Source organism: Bombus fervidus, chromosome 8 (genome assembly GCF_041682495.2).
Source record: "Bombus fervidus isolate BK054 chromosome 8, iyBomFerv1, whole genome shotgun sequence".
NCBI lineage: Eukaryota > Metazoa > Arthropoda > Insecta > Hymenoptera > Apidae > Bombus > Bombus fervidus.
The window spans coordinates 7,279,907-7,297,992 of record NC_091524.1 but is presented as its reverse complement, the minus strand read 5'-3'; the positions used below and the strand labels follow the sequence as shown (position 1 = coordinate 7,297,992).

The window sequence follows — 18,086 nt, the reverse complement described above, 5'->3', positions numbered from 1 at the left end:
CCGTTTCCTCTCACCCTTTCGTGGCACGTTTCCATTCACTCTTTCCCTCGTTTCACCCTTTTCCCGACACCAACCACTCTCTCTTTCCGTCGTTCCGGTTTTCTCCTTTAGTCTTTCTGACGCTGTTCCCATTTACATTCGGTCGGCGCTATCGTAAAAGTAACTTTGTAACCGGTACGGCCAGTACCCACCAGGATTCCGTCCTCTATTTCGGCGAAATTACACGTCGCTCGGTGCCGCAGCCTCGAAAGATTCCCTTATCAAGCGACACTACCGAAATCCGCTCTCTTTTTCTTTCCGTTCGTCTGTGTCCGCTCGCTCGAACGGCACACGGCTTCGGCTAAACCTCGCATTCCCTGATTCCCTTCCTCCGACCGAGGGCACAACGGAACCGCGAAACTCCGAGTTCGCCCGGACGAAATTGTTAATTTTATATACCGCCTCCCGTTGACCGACCAACGTGCACGGAGTTGTTCGTCGACTGAGAGTCGCAGCGCGACGATTCGCTTGCTCCTGCCGCGTCGTCCGTGCCGCGTCTGATGAACCTCGGTTAATTGGCCACGAGCTGCACGGACCAAAGCGTCGAGTCTGTGAATTGTTACTAATTTCTGTTAATTTATGTCGACATTTCACGTACGCTCGTGAAACGTCGTATAACGAGAATTAAAAGTGTGGAATAACCGAGCAATTTCAACGATACGACTACAGTGTCTTCGAGCAATCGCATGAGAATAAATCGAACGTTCTAACAAATTGTTCGAAGTCCGAAGATCTTTGAAGGATCAACCTTCGAAATTACGGAATCATAACAATCGAAATATCCTTGAAACGAAAGAATTTTATTACATATTATTGCTACGACCTCTTATGTTTAATTATATCCTTCCGCTGATGATGATTACGCAGTTCTTAGAATTGAAGCAATTATCATCGTTATTACGTTACGAGCGCTGGAAATCTAACAAGCCTGAATTTAGTCAGGGAAACTTGTGAAAATCCAATTATCCACGAACTTTGGACCGGTAGTACAACTACAGGTATAATTCGGTACAGAATCCTCTTATTACATATCGACCGATTTCGCGATTAACTCTTGATTTGCTGAATCAACTATGTTCAAACTGATCGGCGAATCTTAAGACATCTACATGTATATATTAATATGTTGCTTGTTTACTGAACTCAACCTGTGAACTGAACTTTTTCAGATAGATGAGAGTATGTACCGCTTGTTCCGCGAATGAAATTTTTAATTTGCATTTTACTTTGTTACCTTAACAAGTGGTGCGAATCGTAATTTCATATTGTATTGTGTGATAAAGATTAAAGGATCTAAATTTCCAATATTGTATTTTTTCACAGAAACTGCTAATTGATAATATATATATATCTTATTCCAAGTAATTTTTGAATTGAATGTTTCTTTCATTTCTATTAATTTTGAAACTATTTGTATTAATAATTTTGCAATCTACAACCCTAGAATAAGCTTGTATATTATTAACATGAATTCCACACAATAAATGTAAAAATACATTGCTGAAAATAATTAGAACTTTTTGTTTTCTATGAATCATAAAGGCAAGACTAAAGTGTAATTTAATAAAATGATAGAATTTCGTTATTTTTTATATTCCTTGAATATATTTTCTAAAATTTTTGGGCTCATTAAAATCCACATTTAGAACCAAACGACAGTGTATGCACACTATCGTATCATATGTTACATATGATACATGTAAAATAGCATTTTATTTCATTACAAAATGCATACTTACTGTATAAAGTTTCCAATCTTTTCAATTTCAATCTGAAACATTGAAATTTGAAACGTTCGAAACATACTTTTTAAAAGAAGTGTGATATCAAATGCAAATAACCGCAACTAACTCCGTTTCGAAAATAAAAATTTGTAAAAACAAATAACACATCCATAAATAAATTATTTTATTCATTAGATCTTTCAATAATGGCAACAATGAACAATGATAATTATGAAAATATCGCTTTATTATTACGATACGTTTCAATACCATATTATTTACTAGCATTATTCATTTTTCCAAATGAAAAGCGTATTTTCATTTCCAAAAATATTATTATATTCCTCGTACCGACCTTTACAAAATATTGTAATAAAAATTCTATTGAATTCGTACAACTTCGTTTTTCCATATTCAAATATCAGAAATTCTTTTAACTACGCGACCATTACGAGAGTATCTGCAGAGTAATACGCCAGCCAAATGATTTCTTTAAGCATTGAAAAGACAATGATCCTTCCGGAGCATACTCGTCGTATCAGAATTCATTTCAAACATTTCTCAACACATCAGGTGGCCAAGGGTTTCAAGTGATTGTGAAATTGTCGCATCAAAAATGCCAGTGTATGACCATTTCGAGCGATTAAATCATCGTTCGCAACTGCCGGCTTTAAAGTGACGTGGATTTTCAGGTCAATTTACAGAGCACTTAATCGAACGGATGTGTTTGAAGTCAGCGTTTGCGCTCGTCATCGAATCGTTTGTTTCGAACGGACCGATAATACCGGGATAAATCTTGATTCAGTTATTCTACTCTGATACCTTGTGTTTTCCAGCATATTCGCCTGCGATCATGGAAGTGAGGCTGAAGAGCTTTTCAAACGCAATGGCACCCCATAAATGCAAACTAGGAAAACGAAGAAAAAGGAATAATACTACGCTCTGTTTTCCGAATTCCATGCCAACTTTGTTATTATACATATGTATTGAATCTGTTTCTATACAGAAACGTATTTTTAGACAACTTCAATTCGGATTCAAATTAGCAAAATTATAGGTACACAAAGATACATCAGGTTAAGTAATTGAATTATGCAAATTAAACGTGGAACGTAATCACGCAGGACGTGCAACAGTTATAATGTATATATATCGAGTATATTCCTCAATTAATTATCTTTATAATAGATGCATAATCAAAATTCTAACAAATGGAATAGCTTTGATTTTAGACATGTTGTTGTTAATGTTACTATCGACACAAATATATTTAGATATAGTAATATTTCAAAATCTCAGTAGTTTTAATATTATTCAGCATTTAAATACATTGACTCTTAGCTGCCAATGATGTGTTAAAGCAACACTCATTTTAACAGTGCATCGAACTCTATTCGAAACACATACGTGTCTAATATTTAACTTCTTTTTTTTTTTTGGTTCCAAAAAAAAAGTACTAAAAGTACTAAAAGTAAAAAAGTACTAAAGTAGGTTTTTACCTTTTAAACCGAGAAACTCTAGTATGCGTCCACAATTAATGTACAAAGTTAACAACAACTAACGTAATTTCGTACTTCTTTCTTGTATCGCCTGAAATCAAATTCTTTAAAGAATATTAGGGGGAAAGAAAATAAGCATTATAGCGGAAGCGGAAGCTCCAGATAAACAACGTTTCGTTGCTCTTGGCACGTTTCCATTGGACAGCTACACTTATTAAGGTAGTAACATATTTTCTGAATGAGTTAGCCTGTGTTCTGAAATATCGATACATATTTTACTCAACTACACTTAACGAAGAAATAAACAAACACACAGACGGCTAATTCACAATTCTCCAATAATGCGACAATTTAAAGTTGTATCTAAAAACTCATACTGTATAAAGTATTACATCTATTGCTCACGACAGTAAAAGTATATGTACTCGACATATTTAGTTACAGGATTTGTATCGTATCTTTCTGTGAATATAACTACCTTACAATCTCATCATTAATTCATTGCTAATAAATATATTTAAAAATCCAAACAGTCATCCAACAGTATATAATAATATAGAATACAATACTGTAGTATAAATACTAGTTTTTTTTTACTAAATGTCGCTTTGCAATAAACGTTTTGTAAATTCCATTCTATACATTTTCAGATCGATCCCAAATTTTTTCAATATGACACTTCATTAAGATCCACATTTCAAACAGTTCCATATGACGCAGATAATATATGTTCACAAAAGTTTTCTGTACCAAATATTCGAATACTTAACCAAATGTAAATGGTATATGTTTACAAGTTTCTCCTATTACCTGTAACTAAACCTCTCAGCAACATCTATGAAATGAGCTATCAAGACACAGCATTGTCGTTAACTGAGCCGTCTTAAGTCTGCGAAATCCATAAATCTAAGCTTCCAAACGCATCGTAAACGTTGGGATATTGGCTGCAAGGGGGAAACGAAGGAATCCGTCATACAGATGCATCTATAAGCGAAGTTTCATCGCAAATGTTTGGAAATATTTCACGAGAGATAGGTTTCTGGATGGAAAATCTACAAGCAATAAATTCACGAATGAAACTGATGTTTAATCAAGCTAGAGCCTTCTTTTAATCAGCACCATACACTCGTTCATGAAAGAATTTATACGTTTACCACGGAAAACTTTGATTATGTATGTAGAAAATTTTTATTGAAATTCTAATAAAACACGATCGTCGTGGTAGTATTGGTAAAATTTGAAGCCAATCAGAAAATGTATATAGAAATGACAAGATATTTGTTGCAAACATATATTTAATAGAAAATTAATATACAGCATGAATAGTCATCTTATAGTAGAAATATTAAATATGTATGCTTCCACTGAATATTGAGGTCCATTATTGTAATGGATAATATTTAAATATTCTCCTAATTGATTGTGATTTTTGCAAAATATATTTTCGTACTAAATGTCTTGTAAATTTATATATATATATATATTTCTTTTTTCTCAGATTTGTTTCAGATATTAATATCCTATATATCCAATAATCGTGATAATAGAATCTCGCAATAACGCTAATGAAATTTCAGAATATTTTGTATCACACAAATAATACATTCGTGAAAGATATTTTCAAGTATTGGAATACTTTCGTCAGCCTCTGTGTATTTGTGGCTTTGATAGATTGACAAGCGTTTAATTTTGAACGATTTCTTGACACCGATATCCACGGTTGAAGTCGTGAGTAAAACGGTTCGCCAACCAAGGCTTGAACCAAGAAAATCCACCTTTTAAGTCCACTGGCTCAAGTATTTAACCATGACCGACGCTAACTTCGTTGGTGATCGTTTGCTCCAATCGAACAGAAATATCAGGAGTACTGGAACCACTCCAAGATCACGTTCGATCGCCCCCACAAGTCCGGCAAGTAGAACAGTAATTCCCAGGAGATTAGAGACGCGGAGAAACTAATTTATGGTAGTCGAAATTCTGCTTGCTGGCGCGTTGCGCTCATGTATGGATACCTAAGGATATCTGTACAGTCTTTATGTACGAAATATACATATACATATGTGCTGGACTTGTTAGAAACGTGGTTTCTGACCATTTACGTCCAGACAGTTGCATTAAAGAGAATATGACACGTCTTTTGGCAAAAGAGTAAAATTAAAGCACGATACGATCGCCAGACCGTACTATTAGCAGTTTCTTCTCGCCAATTCTTGTTTCATCTTTCCTTCATTTCGATATGTTATCTCAGATACGAAGGAATTACTTGGAATTACTTAAAAGTTTTTATTATTAACAAAATATTTGTTTGTGACGTATGCTCAATGATAAAGTACAAATATGTAACTTATTGCTGTGTATATGCCAACAAGTGGAATTTCTCTTAAGTATTATAATTTTTTCAATTATTTCCTATACTTGATCACCCTTGTATTTTAATATTTTAATTTTACTTTCATTTTGGCAAACAAAAAGGATTTGTGATGTTACAAAAAGCTATTTAACATGAAACTACGACGAGGAATCTTGTGTACTAATAAGAATATTTTCATATTTTCTTCAACCTTGAGTTTAACGTTACAGAAATACAATTTTGTCGTTATAGAATTGAAAATGGCTATAAGGAAACAGCAGGTTTAAGAGTAGGCTTCCTGCTGAAAGTTTCATCAAAGCATCCTGTAGCCATATGACTCAATTCGACTAATCGTTGAATTGAATAGATAGAAACATTATCACAAGCCAGTTTGAAGACATAAGTGAAAGCAGGTACAAAATGATTTCTCAGAGAAAGCTGAGAGCAAGCAACTGTGCTCAAACAAGTTTGATAACAAACGTTATAGTTATCTTAATGCTCGAAAATTCAATATTATATTTTTTCAAGTCAATGTTAGAATGTAAAACTGTTTCCTATCAATTTCCTTTGGTCGCATTAGGAGCGACTAGGAGTCAATGACTAAAAAAAAGGACAGAGGAAAGAATATTCATTCGTTCGAAGTCCACAGTTTCTATCATTTATTTTGAATTTTGAACTTGTACGAATTTTAAAGCTTTCGACTGGAAACTGTAATGTAGCATTTCGTACACGTTTAAATATAAAAAATCCTAGAGTATTATACAATCAGAATTAGCAGCAGAGACTTGTAAGTATGATTACACTTGTGTGGAATTTGTTTCGCACCAAAATTTTCAATGTGTCGGCAATGATATTTTTGAATGATGGTAAATGACCACCTTACGGGCAGCTGCCGACTTAAATGCAAATATAATTTGAATATAATATTGTGTCCTATGTTTAGATCAAAATCATAGAATTTCGCCAAAAAAATTCGACCAACTCTTAATGTCTAAATGCACAAACCGAGCCATTAAAATAATTTATAAAATTTACCATGGAAAGAATTTATTTATTTGCAACATATCCTATTCATATCGTCAAAATAAACGGCAACAAGCTTTTTGAAAAATATAATAGAGAACGAAGTATTTGTCGTCAACTTGTTATTTTTAACAACATTTCAATATATATTTTAATTCAGCGAGAAAATAATTAACTGACATGCATAGGGAGTACTGAAACTGACATGTCAGAGAATGTGAAATTAGTTGACAGTAAATCTCCTTGTCCTTTCGTTCCAAGTATTCTATTCAATCATTCTCGTCTAAGTAGGATTATATCAGCAAAGCGAAAACAATGGCTTCTTAGGCGTACGGATCGAGCTTAAGTGGTTTAAATTTTGACTATACAAACGATTCGAAATTCTCACTGAGTATACCTCCTTAGGTAAACCGGGTTTAATTATTCCGTTCAATGCACGATAAAATTTTCATACGAATTAATCAAATTGTATTCCGATGATATTAATCCACTGTTTAAAAACGATAATTATTTTAATCGATCATTGACAGTAATATTCTTATACGCATTTTTTTTATTCGTAATTATAATCGTTATCTTAATATCGACTTAAAGAAATAGAACTTGCGATAAAATGTTTTGTAACGCGTTACAGACAGTTTCACCTAAAATAATCGTATCGGCCGAAATACTTTAACAAGATAGAAAGCGTGCATGCTGGGAAAGTAGCTGACCTCTCACCTTATTTCGTGCGAACTGCACCTCAGCTCCTTTGTAATCCCAGCACGCGAATCGAATTTAAGAAAGCCAACGGCTAGCAGTTCACAAAGCTGCTAAAGTTCTAGTTGCACTTTCTATATATGTGGCTGCCACAGGATGGATGCTTGAAGAAATTGTTACGATTCTCTCACGTACTATTTGCTGACGGGAATTTATGTGCCGTTAATAAATGAATAAAAGAAACCTCGATGTACATGTAACGATAACGCATGCGAGAACGTCTACGGGAAAACGAACGAACAAAATAATCTGCTCGTAAAGATTCATGTTTCAATCGAGATTCATACTCGACTCGACGATTTTTATCTGTCGTTTTAAGCGAACGCTGATCGAAGAATATCCAACTTCGACTAATGGCAGCAATTTTAATCGATGTCCACGTCGTTCGTATTTACCTGTTCGATCTTGTAAATGGAGCACAGGTTGGTGAGCGGAAATACGGGCATCAAGGAAGAGGAGTCGCTTCGTTTCTTTACGGCGAATATCGCAGAAGCGGTGAATAGTTCGGCTATGCGTCTTGGAAATCCCAGCACGTGAATCGAGTTAAAGAAAGTCGAGGCGAGTCAGTCAGTCAGTCAGTCAGACAAGCAGCCGGTCGTCAACGGTGGTAGTTGGTGAAATCGCAGAATACCGGCTCTGCTCGTCAGTATCCTGTCAGAGGACGCAAGCGCGCTCGCGCCCCTTATCGAGTTCGAGAGCAAAAGCGACGAGTGCCGGTGGTAGTAGATGTATATATCTATAGAACGTGCATAGGAATAGGTGGGAGAAACGGAGAAAGGGAGAAAAAGCTGTGCGAGAGGCAGAGAGAGGAAACGATAGAAGGGTGGAGGGTTGTAGGTGGCGGCACACAGCCGGCTTGGAGGCCGAAGGGAGAGAAAGAGAAACTGAAAGGGGTAGAAGAGGATAGAGGACGAAGAGGAGAGAGGCGGGTGCAGCTACGAGTCGGGCGCCGCAGTGTTTGTCAGTCCTTCGTATGGACATCACGTCTGACGCGGCTGATAGTCTACTCGCGCTCTGGCATTCGTGTATACGCGTAAGTTTTGGCGGCATCTATCACCTTCGGTCCACGACGTGTCGCGCGTCAAATTTCCCGTCGATGAGCTACCGGACGTGCCTATGCTCGCTCGCAACTCAATCGCCTCGTTTTGTCATCGTCATCTCCACGAGTAATTCGAGGATTAATCGGCCGATCGAGATGTGAAAACGCCGAATTGGAAGCGATGTGGCTTCCGTTGATGCTGCTCGCCTTGATGGCGAGCAGTTCCGCGTGTCCAGATTTATGCGAGTGTCATCAGAGTGCCGCCGAAAGGGACCTACCGGCTTTTGTAAATGTGAAGTGCCGTGGACGTGCGCCAGGATTATCGGAATTGCCGATTAAAACGAAAAGCTTCGCGATAGACGGTGCCGACGAATACGAAGTGATCGGTTTCTTCGACGAACTGGAAGTGAGCGATTCGTTGAACGATTTCGAAGTGATCGGTACGTTGAACGAGTTCGATGCAAACGGTACGTTCGACGAGTCGGATTCCGGCAACTCGACGATTCTTCCCTACCTCGATGACGTATCCGTGACGAACTGTTCGTTGGTGTTCTTGAACGTGTCGTGGCACGGCTTCGAACGCGTCAGAGCATTGAACCTATCATGCAACAATCTGGCACGGTTGAACGATGTGCTAGTAGGCCGTGTGACGAATATGAGCGAGCTGACGCGTTTCGACTTGTCTGACAACTCGCTGACAGACGTGAGTGTCGGAGCTTTTAGGACGCTTGCGGGATTGGTGAGGTTGAGTTTGCGTAGAAACGCGATATCTACCGTGCACGAGGATGCGTTTCAAGGATTGGATCGGTTGGAGTATCTCGATCTATCGGACAACAGGCTGGCGGATTTGCCAGATAGTGCGTTGACGCCACTCTATTCGTTGCAAAAGTTGGATCTCAGTGGAAATCAACTACAAGTTTTGGGTGCCAGGTGGTTCGAGAGTCTCGACAGACTGAGAGAGCTCGACGTTTCGAGGAACGGTTTAGCGCGGGCGGCTTCTGGAACTTTGCAACCGCTTCCGGGATTATCGATACTAAAACTCTCGGAGAATCCTCTTAAAGAAAGAGATGTCTCTCTGCTGTTGGGTACTGGCAGACGCTTGGAAACTGTGGATGCGTCTCGTACAGGTTTGGCAAGAGTTCCAGCTGCGCTAACGAGATCCGTCAGAGCGCTCAGACTAGCCGGTAACAAGTTAACCACGATTCGTGGCGGTGACCTCGACAGTTACCCTCTTTTACGGATATTAGATATCTCGGAGAATCGATTGATAGACATCGAAAACGATGCTCTCGGACGTTTAGAGGTTCTCGAAGAATTGGATATTTCTGGAAACGTTCTCGTTAAGATCCCGGCCAGTTTACCGAACAGTCTTACAAATTTGAAGCTTCAACGAAACAGGATAACAACTTTGAAAATCGACGATCTACAGGGATTATACAATCTAAAATCCTTGACGTTAAATGATAACGATATTAACGCGATTGAGGTGGGAGCACTCGGTCAATTACCGGTACTCGAAGAACTTGATCTATCTGATAATCCCATTAAAACGTTACCGGCTAATACACTAAGTGGACCAAGTAACCTCGCCAAGCTTCGTATGTCAGGATTAACTTCTCTCGAACAAAAGCAGGAGGAACAAAGTGATATGGCCTTCCCGGTACCTACGCCCGAAAGGCTCGTATTCCTCGACGTATCGAGGAGTCCTGTTCTGGCCAGACAGCTTTTAGCGGATGACGCCGCGCTGTCGGCTTGCAAGAGCTTGGTCCAATTGGACTTGTCTCGAACTAACATCACCAGTCTTAGATTCGATCTACCTTACATGCTACCTCAATTGCGTATTCTCAACTTAAGCGCAAACCATTGGGATTGCACCGAAGATCTGTATTGGCTGGGTGAATGGTTGCGGCAGCACGAACAACTAAATAAAGGTGTTCAACCGGGTCAATGCGATACTCCACGGGAAATGTCAGGATCACTCCTATACGAATTGCCATCACCACCGAGCCCTCTTCCTACAACCGTACCAACCATAACACCCACCGCTTCCACATTATCGATTCTGTCTCCGATCGGACGCACATCTCATTTTAATAACCTAAACGCGTCTTCCAACGTTACCGACGTCGGTTCTCTCGACGAATCTATTAGCGTTAATGACACCAAGCAATCAAGCTATAGAAACTCGAGTCACGGAATAGTCGGTTCTCATAACGCCACCGAGAACTCGACAAATTACAAAATGAAACCTGTTCCAACGTTGCCGAGTAACGAAACGCGTTATTACGAAGCACCTACGTCGTTTCGAAACATGACGACATCAACAACGGAACAGAAGGAGCGAAACTCGAGCAAGAAAGTTATCGAAATCGATCAGACTTCGGCGGAGATTAAAAATTCAATTATGGACGTCGCCGGGCTGCCGTATCGGAGAACGAACGAAGACAAACCGTCAATTATTAGGATGGAGAACGAATCGGATCCAGGAACTATCGATAATCGTATAGACGGCAAGAGGCAGAAAAGCAAAAGACCGAGTAAACTTGGCGTATCGTCGAGTAAGATCACCTCCTTGAAGCTATCTAAACTTGCGTCGCTAAAGGAGGAAGTAGGCGAAAAGAAGACGGCCGAGAAATACTCGAAGAGACTGAACAATCTGACAAAAGAGAAGTTGGTACTGGGGAATACTCCTGATTCAAATACGATAGCAGAGGAATTGAATAATCGAGCGACTGATTCCGACGCGAGAGTCTCCGAGGCTTTATCCGCTGGTGCTCATCCCGGAATGTTGGTGTTGGCTGGTGCAGCCCTCGGTGCTGCAGCTGCGCTCACTGTAGTGTTGTCGCGACGAGCCACTGTACGCCGAAGGGATAGGTATCATCGTCACGAAAACATCGAAGTGCACACGCTCACTCCGACCACCGAACTTTGGTGACCAGAGTCTGAATACGCTCGATTGTTCAACAGAGATAAGCAACTAGACGCCGAGGATTACGAGAAACGTGTTGAAATTTTGTCAATATTATCTCAGTGACTACCGAGGACACGACTAACGGACGTGCACTACAGGAGTATGCTAAAGTAATCTATTTTTCATCTTCCTGTTAGTTTCCTTCTATTTGCTGAAACTCGAACGCGATTCCCGACGATTAGCCGACGCGACGCAACCAGTCACGCGTCTAGAAGATCGAACGCCGACGTTCGATCTCTGATTGACGTTCTTCACGGGCCAAGTGATAATAACTCGATAACTTTAAGAATTGAATAAGAGGTGAATTGAGTAGAGAAACTTTTACACGACGGAATCAAAACAATTTCGAATTCATTATTTAGATAACGGTTTATCATGGAAGAGATAATTTCCCAGTCAGCCAATGTTCCTTTCTGGCAACGAGTCACTGGAGAACACAGCAGTGTACAACTGTACAACGCTCGTTTAAGGTGAGCGGATGAACGCTGAGCAGTTCCGACTAAGATGTACAAAGCTCAAACAGATCACCTTCTCCAGGAGAAAGCTGAAGTAGTTCCCGCATAACCACCAGATTCGGCTTTGTCCGTCGGGAAATACCGGACATACGAGAAAGTTCAGCGAAGGAAACTGTTGGCCGAAATCCCACGGATTCTGCGGAACATCTCTCGATGCGAATCTCGAGCGAACGATAAACTCGAGGAGTAGTCGAAGCTCAGTCAAATTTCGAAAAATCAGTGTTTCATCGAGGAATTCATTAAAACAAAGACTGCTTGCTTAAGAGGACCGTATCGAACCGAACGCGTTCGTGACCAGGAAATCGGTACTCGACGTAGTACCCTTTCTTTTGGTATTTTGTGAAAAACCTCATCCTGGTGCGAGACGATGAAATGCAGACAAAGACAAAGAGAAACCGCAGGTGGCAATAATTAAAAATCGATGCGCTGCATCAACCTCAGGCGATCGGAACGTTAAATAGCACACAGTGACAATAATAATTGTAACGTGCCGCGTTTCTGGATTGGACTTTTCACCGTACGTTTAGGACGCTTCCGTGACTCGGTAGAAGTGCGGTTAGGCTACGTACGAGGAAAATGTGGTGAGAAAGGGCGAGAAATGGGAAGAAGGCTTGAGAGAGAGAGAGAGAGAGAGAGAGAGAGAACGACGAAGACAGAGGGAGCGAGCAAGCGAGAGAGAGAGAGAGAGTGAGAGAGTGAGAGCGAAAGAGGAGAAGACGGAGAAAAGAAATTGATGGGACACAGGAAACGTGCTGGCGTGAAATTCGCGGTGGCGAATTGTACGTTTGAATGACAGTACGAGACGGGAAGCGGAGAGCGATTGCTAGCCGGAAGAACTTTTATCGAACGCTGCGAGATCGAGTGAGAAAAAAAAGTGCGCGAAGAAGTAGTGAAGGAGAGGGTGTGAGAAAGTATGCGAGAAATGAGCGAAGAGCTAGAGAGTAAGAATGGAAAAGAGAAGAAGGACGAAAGAGCGAGAGAGCATGAGAGAGAGAGAGAGAGAGACAGAGAGAGAGAAAGAGATTGAGAGATTGAGAGAGAAATGATCGCGAGGTGGAAACCGCTCTCAACAGCGGCCACACCGAGTGTACAGAAACGTAGCTTCCGAACTTAATTCTGGCTTGGCCAGTTGCCAAGACTCCTTAACAAACAGAAAAAAACAAAGGATAAGAGTGGAAGAGAGCAGATAAGAAATAACGAAGAGGCTAGACATTATCTTTCTTAAAATAACCAGTGTCAAAGTACCGCTATGATAATAAACCGATGTACAAAGATGCAATTTTTTCGATTCTTTTGATCGCCTTTCACCGATCATCTTTCTGTTCTACCAAACGTTGAACATTTAATCATTAGTCCTAGCTTTATTTATCTATGTTAATATACAGCTATTTCTGGTATATCATTAGGGATCAGAAGAATTTGTAGATATAATTAAGTGTATTTTGGATTTATTGTTTTAATTTCGCAAAAGAATACGTATGCAGATTGGCGTCTCTTTTAAGAAAGATAATTTTCTTCAAAAGTAATGACTACAAAATGCAGGTAAGTTAACTCTTACTAATATCCTATTTTACTTCTTCTCCTTGTCAAGCCAATGTTTTGTTCTCATCAAGTAAATCTCAATATTCGATGTATCTTTATTCTGATGTCAGAAATTTTATTACAATGCCTGACAATATGGAACATTTCTGCTTCGCTTTGCGAAGCACGTAAATTCATACCGTTCTAAGCATCTGACTTTAAATATTTTCTAATTTATCTCTAGCAGAAAGATAATTGCATGCTAGCCAGACTTTTAATACTATCACGATATTTTAGTTAAATATGAAAACTTCAAAAATTTTTGTTAATTGTACTGTAATTTGTTATTGCTTTCTTACTAATTACCTCGTGGACATTATTCAATCAATTTTGTTGACACAATCATCTTAATAATTCCAATGCATAATTATGTACATTTCCATGTACATGTAAATACATCCCTCTTCATAAATAGTGAGATATATTCTGGTTTAAGTAAACTTAAACGTCATAGAAAAGTTTGAAAAAAGATCTAGAACCAAATAGTAACAAATATAATTAAAATAATAATAATAATAAACACCAGAATTGATTAAAATAATGACCGAGATTATTTTTAGATTTATTTCGAATTATGTATTGTATATTTATTTAGAACGTGGAAATAAGATTTTTAGTATGATATTAAATGCATGAATTCTTCATTCATTTAAGATTCTATGATCTCTACCTATCCTAATCTTGGGTTCAAAATGAGATGAGAATAATTTCAACTTTATCGCATTTTTTATTAGTTTCCTAATGTTTCTGAAAGCGGTGTACGTATTTACACATCTTTAGCTAAACATATTTTCAATAGAGATACAATTTTTCAAAATAGAACTTTCAAATTAACAAAAAAAATCATGATTTACAATATACTTTGTTATAAACAAGCATATTAGAAAAGTAAAGAAATCAAAGTTGAAATATACCATACTTTCTAATAAAAATATAAATTGAGGAGATACATACTAATCTTGATTTACAATATGACATTCCCTTACAAATGAACGTATCGCACCAGTAAACAAATAGTTGAAATATATCAGATCCCGGAAGCGGTATCGGTATAAAAGCGCAATTAATTTCGCTCTAGGAAACAACACAATTAGCTGCTCCTTAAAAATGAGTCTGCGAAACGTGCAATTTATTATTCGTGCACGAGAATGAGTTCCATCACCAGACGAAAACCATCGAGCTCATTAGCATGTTAATCGCCGCAACAGACTAATCCTGTTACATGACAACGTCGTCAAAAAATTCTATATCCTCCAGCAAATTAAGGAGATGGAAAAAGAAAAGAAGTTAGGAACTGTTGAGAAAAAAGATCGACAGCTGTCGGGAAAATCTGTACCTTTCAAGATACGGCGGTATCCGCTTCGATTCGAGATACAAGGATTTCACGCTTTCAGCCAGTTATCGGGCAAACAGATTTCCTGCATCTGCCACCGCGCGTTTCGCGTTGCCTTCTTTTCTAGAAAAGTAATCTAACGGAAACCATAGGAATCCGTGCATTTAAAATGATAAGCTAATGGTTTACCATGCGACCATTCCCATAGTGGTATTTGCTGTATCGCGATATGTTTAAATTGTTATTTTTGTTAGTTTTTATCGTATTTTGGGGGGTATGATATTAATATTTACAGTTGTGCGATAAAGTTCCTGGTTAGAAAACATTATAATATTTTGTTGATATTTTCGTTAAAAATCAGTTCATTAAAAATCTTTTATCCGCTTAAAAATCCCCCATTATTTTCCATGAATACGCGCTACCCTTTGCAACAACAGTTTCCTCTTTTTGCTTTAACTGCGTTCGCTGCAGAAATCCATTTTACAAACTGTATTATCATACAATTAAAATGAAAACCGTTTCGACGTTATCCCGGCGCAAAATTTAATTTACAAATTTTATTTTCACCTTTACATTAAAGCAATTTTCGGTGATTCAATTATTGACCCCTCGCGAGTTCATGCTCGCCCTATATGATGTACCGCGTTCATTAAGTTAAATGACACGTAAAACTAATACCATGTCGGCAACTATTACAATAACAAAAAAAAAAGTTAACGTTACGACAAAATGACCGAATAATCAGAATTTCATTTATTCCGCAAGACCAAAAAATAGCATAAAGGTTGGTAGACACGGGTTCGTGTCGTTCGTTTTCCCCATTAACTCGTAAGAGTCACTCATGAGGAGAAATGTGTAACAACGACGTCGACACGGAAGTACGTGGGAGGATGCTGAATATTTTCAATTCATCGTGCTGCCATTTCTCCGCAAGGTTCGCGCCCATAAATTTCGATTTGCAAGAAATTAGAGAGAAAAGCACGGCAAAGCGAAAGAGGGGGGTGGCGGAAAAGTTTAATTTTCTCTGTCTTAATCTCAGTAATTTCATCCCGGAGGCTGAGAAGTTCCGTTCTGCAACGAACGTTAATCGGGTTGTTCGCGGCTCCGCAGACAAAAGCGATAACCAGAAAACATGCTTACCTCCCCCGTCAAAGAATCAGATAACGTCACCGGGCGAACATTAAAGGAAAAGATGGAGGAAGAAACACGGAGCATGTCCGGGGATACAAAATCACGAGACTTTGAAGCAACGTAAATGTTACTACATGAATAATTCGCGGCGAACGTTTCCCGGTCTCGTAGCCTGCGGCTGAATTTCCTGGAACATGGTAACGAGACCGCAACAGGGGAAAAACGATATTTCGGAGGGCCGGAAAAGCAGCCGGCACGGAACCTAGCGATCCGTTGCGTAAGAGAAGAGAGGGAGAGGAAGCGAACGAGAAACCGTTCCTTAAAGCCGTTGTTTAAATTTCCTATGGAATAACCCTTCGCAGCAGTGCAACTAGGAAATTTAATCACCGTATAGCGGCTCACCCCGGGCTACGGAACTGGCAAATTCAGTAACATCTTGCAGAAGTTCGTTATCCCTACCCCTGGCTTGCGTTCGATTCCGGTTTACCCAGACGCCACTGCTATTTCGTAATATTGACTTCATCGATGAAAAACAGAATTCAGTTTCTCAACTTATCTGCATTCCCAGCCGTCCCCTCCGCAATTGCTCCTTTAGTTCGTTCTAATATCACGCCAGGCAAGTCAATTTAGTCGTTGCAAACACGCGGAATGCCTTTGTAAATCGCGTTATACCAATCCCTGTTAGTGAGATAGTTAAATGGCAATTTAAGTTGAGGAAGCCGAGCTAACAAAGTACATAGTGTGCAAGTCGAGGATGTATACTATAAAAAATCTTTTTACGAAGAATAGACTGGAATTAAATTAGCTATGAGACAGATCAATTTTATTTTATTGATAAAAAGAACCGAATAAGCGCTCTAATATAGATGCTAAAGTATGAGATACAAAGATATACTGACGTTTTGAAACGTAACTTAAAGTTTTATGAAAACATAATTCACGGAATATCGTAATTTACACTTTAATCTTGACATAATTGGATCAAGTAGATCGCATCATGATAGAAACTAACGAACGAAAGAATATCATCCACGGGTAAGTGAATAAGAAAACAGCGACGAATTGGACGACAAGATACAGATAAAACAAAAAAATAATTAAGACAAACTGTGGCCATTATAATTTCATATACGACAAATATGAAAAAATATTGAAGATTTACGAAAACTTTAACTTTCGTGAAATCGTGCGCAAACGCTTCACAGTCTGGAAGAATTTAATAAATCTTATTCAGTAAGCAATAATTTGTCAGATGTGCACGTTGAATGATAAAACGGACTCTTTAAACGGCATAATTTTACAGAAAGCGTATAATGAAGTAAATGGCACCCGTTCCATCGCTTTCTCTCAGCCTTGCGCTGCTTTTCTCACTCCTCCCTCTTCTTTAATGAGCTAACTATTTCCTCGTCGTCGAGTCAAACGCTTCCTATATCAGCGAAGTTAAATACGAAACCCGACCCAAACTAATTATCCACGATACCTCAATTAATCCTTCTTGCTAGTTGTAAGGACGCAGCTATTTGATTTCTCAGTTATATACAGAGAAAAAGTCTGTAACGAACAGGTCAACAACGTTCGTAATCAGACGTGCAACTTGGAAAGTATGAAATAGGAACATCACCGATACTGTATTACTGGTACTATTACGCTTTACGTCCATCATTGTCAGAATTATTGATTCCTTTTCGGAAACAACTGAATAAAATCCTATTCGTAAACAGACTATGGCAGACGTTCATTAGTGTAATTACTGGACCTGAGCGAGGTTGGTGAGTTAGATATCATGTACATTCAATCATATCTGCGCGGAACAGGTGATTTTTAGTAGATAATGGATATGTATACCCTCATACAAAAGTTGGAAAATGTGTGGTTTAAATTTAACCAAGCAAAGAAGTGTTGAAAGTTGTAAAGAAGTGCTATTTCATTCGATATTTAATAGGATAAAGGAAGTACGTATAGAAAGGTAAATATTGATAATTTTGTTGTAATGTGAATATAGTTCACAGAGTCTATCCAATTAAAACACGTATGAATATTCAAACAATATTTGGAAATTTGAAATATTATTATTATTACATGTCGAATATAACATATGGATTTTATTATACTATGTATAAAA

The 18,086-nt window shown here is 38.6% G+C and overlaps 2 protein-coding genes across 2 annotated transcripts in view; one reads left to right on the top strand and one right to left on the bottom strand.

Annotated features, from left to right (window-relative positions):
• The window catches only part of Timeout (circadian regulator timeout), a 250,639-nt gene that overhangs the window by 183,013 nt on the left and 49,540 nt on the right, over positions 1-18,086 (bottom strand). The gene's annotated exons all lie outside the window — the stretch shown is intronic.
• LOC139990296 (uncharacterized) lies at positions 8,291-13,198 on the top strand. Its single transcript, XM_072009438.1, has one exon. The coding sequence runs from the start codon at positions 8,615-8,617 to the stop codon at positions 11,366-11,368; it is 2,754 nt and encodes a 917-aa protein (XP_071865539.1). The 5' UTR covers positions 8,291-8,614; the 3' UTR covers positions 11,369-13,198.